At 47.3% G+C, this 4,847-nt stretch overlaps 1 protein-coding gene across 1 annotated transcript in view; it reads left to right on the top strand.

Moving 5' to 3' along the window:
• The first annotated feature begins 1,570 nt into the window (after nucleotides 1-1,570).
• Nucleotides 1,571-4,847, top strand: part of ESPNL (espin like) — a 28,238-nt gene continuing 24,961 nt past the window's right edge. Inside the window, exons 1-2 of the mRNA XM_077349256.1 lie at nucleotides 1,571-2,748; nucleotides 4,009-4,199. Coding sequence (XP_077205371.1) covers nucleotides 2,455-2,748; nucleotides 4,009-4,199 — 485 coding nt within the window. The 5' untranslated portion in view covers nucleotides 1,571-2,454. The remainder of the gene's footprint in view (nucleotides 2,749-4,008; nucleotides 4,200-4,847) is intronic.

Genomic DNA, 4,847 nt, shown 5'->3' with positions numbered 1-4,847 from the left:
TTTCAACTTTTTTCACCACACTTTTCTGTAGTCATTACCGTTGATTTTGTTAGTGGAGATGAAATAAATAATTCATGCACAAGTTCCCAATCTACAGTGCTTCCCATCTACAGTTAGAAGGACTGTGGACCTTTGAGGAAAATGGCTGTCCTCAGAAAAGACGAGTCCATTCATGTATGACAGCTGTTTATCATCACACAGACCAAGTATGTACAGATGGGGGGTACACTTTGTAATCCAGGAACATCAGACACAATCTGACAAAATGTATTCTGGATGGGTTTTTATGTGCATATCCGCAAATTAAAACACATTTGTTGACTTTGAGCAAGTAACCATAGAGTAATGAAAACTCAGGATTCCTCTTACTCAAAAACATTTAATTTTTTAAAAAGCAGCTTGAGAGGTCATGTTTGCTGGAATTCCTCTGCTGATTGTGTGTTACTTTGCGAGGATTTAATTTGAAATATTTACAGGTATAGCAAACATTCCTAGCAATGGGATCACACAAATATACACATCTTAACACAGCCCGTGGCGCCGTGGGCGCCGCAGACTAAATAAAAGGATAAGGGCTTGGGAGGCGGAATGTGTCCGTGATGAGGAAGGGTGCCGATTGGCCCCTTCCTCTGGACAGACTACTGGAGGGACCAATCGGCAGGCGCAAAGCGCCTGCCAATTGGTCCCTCCGAGTCCCTGCCGGAGCAACTGCAAGCCGCGTGCAGTGCGGCTCACAGTTGCTCCTTTGCCGGCAGCCTGATGCGGCGAGAGGCGCAAAGTGCCTCTCGCTGCGTCAGGCCGCTGCCCAAGGAAGCCCCCGGCAGCCGCGCTCCACGCGACTGCCGGGGGCTCCCATGCCTAGCGCCCGCTGTATTTATTTTACAGCGGGCTTGATTACTAGTATATCAATAATGTGGCCTTACATCTTGGCTACTGGTTTGATCCCTCCTAGATCTCCATGCCTGTGAGCTGATTCTTCTCTTTTGTGGTTGCCAAAGACACCTCCTTAAGTGCTGCTTTTGGAAAATGGATGCTTAAGAATTACTTGGCGTGGAATTTAGAGATCACCTGCAAGAGGAGGGATTGATGAACATGGCTCCTTCCTGTGAAAATTTAGACAGGATGCAATTCTCTTGATATGCTTCCAGTGAAATGCAAGAATCTGCCCTCTTTGGCAGTGGTGCAGCCATTTGGAATGCTGTGGATGGTGGTGGAGGATTGTTGCAGTCCCAGGATGAGAAGAGTCTCCAGAAGCAAAAGTCTTAACTATTCTAAATGATATAATGAGTTTTTGTGTAGGAGTTTTCATAGTTTAAAACAGAATTCAGTTATGGTAAAATTTAAATAATCGGGGAAAATACCTGCAGACCTTTCTATTGGAAGCTGTAGTGAACAGGAATTCGAATCTAGCTCTCTGAGTTCTGCAGGGCCTGCAAAATGCAGGTCTTCCTACGGGCCAATGGTTGAGGCCATCTAGATCAGTGGTCCCCAACCTTTTTCGGGCCGGGGACCGGGGGGAAGAGGGGGGACTGGGGAGGAGAGGGAGGTGCCGGCGCTGGTGGGCGCAAACGTGCCAGCGCGGAGCTGCCGCACATGGGTGTTTGTGCCTGCTGATGCAGCAGCTCCGCACCTGCTGGTGCCCACGCCTCCCCCCTGCAGCATAGTGCTCACTGCGCTGCACCGTGAGAGGGAGGAAGGCGCGCCCACTGGCACGCCAGCGCCTGCACCTCCCTCCCCCCTGCCACAGCCCGGTAACGGTCCATGGCCCGGTGGTTGGGGAAAACTGAAGATAACCGCCACAGCAAATTTTGGGCTGCCCCTTTCTGCCCTCCTTTCCTCCTTCAGCCCTCACCTGATAACTAACACCTAATAACTTGCTGGCTATAACTTGATTTTAGGAATTAGGACTGATGCAACAGCGATAAATTGTGGTTTTATATCATTCTTAATCTGGTTTTATCTATTTGAATTATTGATTTACCAAGTTTTAGACTATGTAAACCGCCCCAAGTTGGGCAACTGAGAGGGGTGGTATATAAATCACGAAATAAATAATAGAGGAAAGATAAATTGTAAAGACTATTTATATTTTCTTCGGGAGAATACTTGCATAAAAGTGAGCCAGGCAATAATTTCATTTTTGAAAATGCACCTGAAAGCATCATTTTTCTCAAATGAGTTACAGCATAAGCTTGCCTTATTTTGTTTCTGTCTTCAGTTACTTGGTAGTGAGGTCTATGAGAAGAAGGAAAGCTAATCCAATTCGAACTTGGCCAGCAGCTTGTTGCTGTTCTCTTGCCAGCCATGCTCCATCCCAATCCCCACTGCACTGCATATGCTCCCTGCAGTTCTTTACCAGGTAACCAGAGACACACACCATCTGCCTGGTTCAGAAAACAAGAGGCTCTGTGAAAGCAGGAGCTTCCAGTGAAGAATACAGGAAGGTTCCCAGGGATGGGAGATCACAGGGCTATTAAGGCTGCCAGGGCTGGAGACTTGACTACCTTGGAACAGCTGTACATAGATGGTGCTCTGGGCCAGAACATTACTGATAGTCTGGGAGCAGGCCTGGTCCATCATGCATCACGAGCAGCCAGACTTGAGTGCCTCAAGTTCTTGGTACTGCAAGCAAAGCTTCCCGGGAATCAGAGAGCAAACAATGGTGCAACTCCAGCACATGATGCAGCAGCTATGGGCAACTTGGCTGAATTGCAATGGCTGATCAAAGTTGGAGGGTACAGCATGCAGGTAAGATCAAGGCCATCGGGATTCCCAGCTTGACAAATGTGTGTTTACCCATGCTGCTGATTTTGGAGTAGTCCTCTATTGTAAACTTGGTCAGCAATCTGTGCCTGCAAATAGCTGTTCAGGCTACATTTAGGCCGCCCCGTGTAAGCAAATTGCTCCTTGACAAAGGGACATTGTCTGTTTGTAGTGGGGGCTGTGTGTGTGGGTGAGGGGGTGGCAACTTTTGTGCAAGCCGCTCTGTTGCAAATGGGGTGCATTTTGGGATGGAGCATACATTGCACGACCTGTAAGATCTTCAGCCATTGAATACTGGGCCAGCTAGTGTCATAGACAAAGGGCAGTTTTCCCTCTCCTCATGACAGTGGCCCAGAAGAAAATTTTAAAAGCACACATTCACCTGCTGGGGTCAAAGAAAACAAAGACACCCAAAGACATTTATTTGTGTGTATGAGGAAGGGTTCAACTTGTGCCTCTTCACTGGGTATGATTGAATTCTGGGACTGCCTCCTAGACAGCCTTCATCTGCAACCAAGATAAAATATTTTCCAAACATCATTAATGCCAGAAATCATTTTAAAAACACACTGTTGACCACATAGGATGAATGCTTCCAAATGGAACACTGAGATTAATCGAGACCTGGGTCTTCTGATCTTATAGCTGCTGCTGTTTTGTTAGAATATGAATGATATATCATCTTCAAGAAAAGAATGTGACATAAGAGCATAAAGAGATACCTTGACTTAGTTGATTTAACAGTTGTGGTGAGAGATCTGTTCAAGTAGGCCGGCCCCCTTTGCATTGATCCCTAGAGAAGCTGGATCAGAAACAGGAGTCACATGAAGCTATGGCTCTTTCTCCCTTGTCCCTTTTGCCCTATTTGCTAGAAGAATTGAAATATAGTTATGGCACAGTCCCCTCGCTCCACAGGAATGCCTGACCTCATCTTAAGCTATTTTTCACACAAAACACTCCAGTTTACTAAATGTTAGATGCACGCGTCACCCAACCACATCATTGTCCTGTCATCCCACCGAGCCATGACTCTGCTATCTGATATCCCAGCGATTACTGGCGGTGGTGTTTGACAATCTCCAGACGGTTGTACTCCACATGGTCATGTGCTTTATTTATTGTCACTCCAAAATATCCCTGAGAAAACTTTAAATAGCCTTGGACTGTAGTTAGAGCTCAGACAGGCCCTGGGGAGGAGGGGGGAATATTGGCCAATCTTTCTAAACTTTGTCCTCCTTTTCCCAGGAGGAAGATGCTTCCGGGGCTTCCCCCCTTCATTTGGCTGCTCGCTTTGGGCATTCAGAAGCTGTCAAGTGGCTGGTTGAGGCAGGTTACAGCACTGCATTGGAGACCCAGGAAGGAGCGCTTCCAGCACATTATGCAGCTGCTAAGGGAGATCTCACCTGCCTGAAAGTGCTGGTGGCTGCAGACTGCAGGTATGCTAATGCAGAGGACAGCACACCCACAACCCACCAAAGAATGCCAGGCATCATATCCCTCCCTCTTACTTTTCACTACCATCTGGGTTGAGGCAGTGGAGACTGAGGCAATGTGCGGATGGGACCACTTTGTACAACAAATCGGGGTGAAATTTTTAATGCTTCCCCATATTTAATTTATACTCTACCTTTCACTCTGAAGGCATCTCAGAGCAGCTTACAATTGCCTTCCCTTCCTCTCCCCACAACAGACACCCTGTGAGGTAGGTGGGGCTGAGAAAGCTCTGAGAGAACTGTGACTGGACCAAGACTGGATGCATGTGGAGGAGTGGGGAATCAAGCCTAGTTCTTCTGTTCTTAACATCACACTGCCTTTTAAAAGAAATGCACTCCTTACAGAGAGAAAGGTTTAGTTCCAGCCTACTTGCTCTTGTATAAGCATTTCTTCAACCTGTGAGAACATTTAAAATTAGATTTCCCCATGAACAACCTGAAGGAGAAATTTCCATTCCATGGGCTTATTCTCATTTTATTCTGTAACACAGTGGTCCCCAATCCCCGGTCCGGGGATTGGGACTGGTCCGTGCATCAGTTGGTACCGGGACGCGTCTCCTCCTCCCTGGCTGCTGCCCCGGGGGCTGCCCC

This window comes from Paroedura picta, chromosome 8 (assembly GCF_049243985.1).
Source record: "Paroedura picta isolate Pp20150507F chromosome 8, Ppicta_v3.0, whole genome shotgun sequence".
Classification (NCBI taxonomy): Eukaryota; Metazoa; Chordata; class Lepidosauria; order Squamata; family Gekkonidae; genus Paroedura; species Paroedura picta.
The sequence above is the reverse complement of the archived record's forward strand: the minus strand, read 5'-3'. Positions and strand labels throughout refer to the sequence as shown.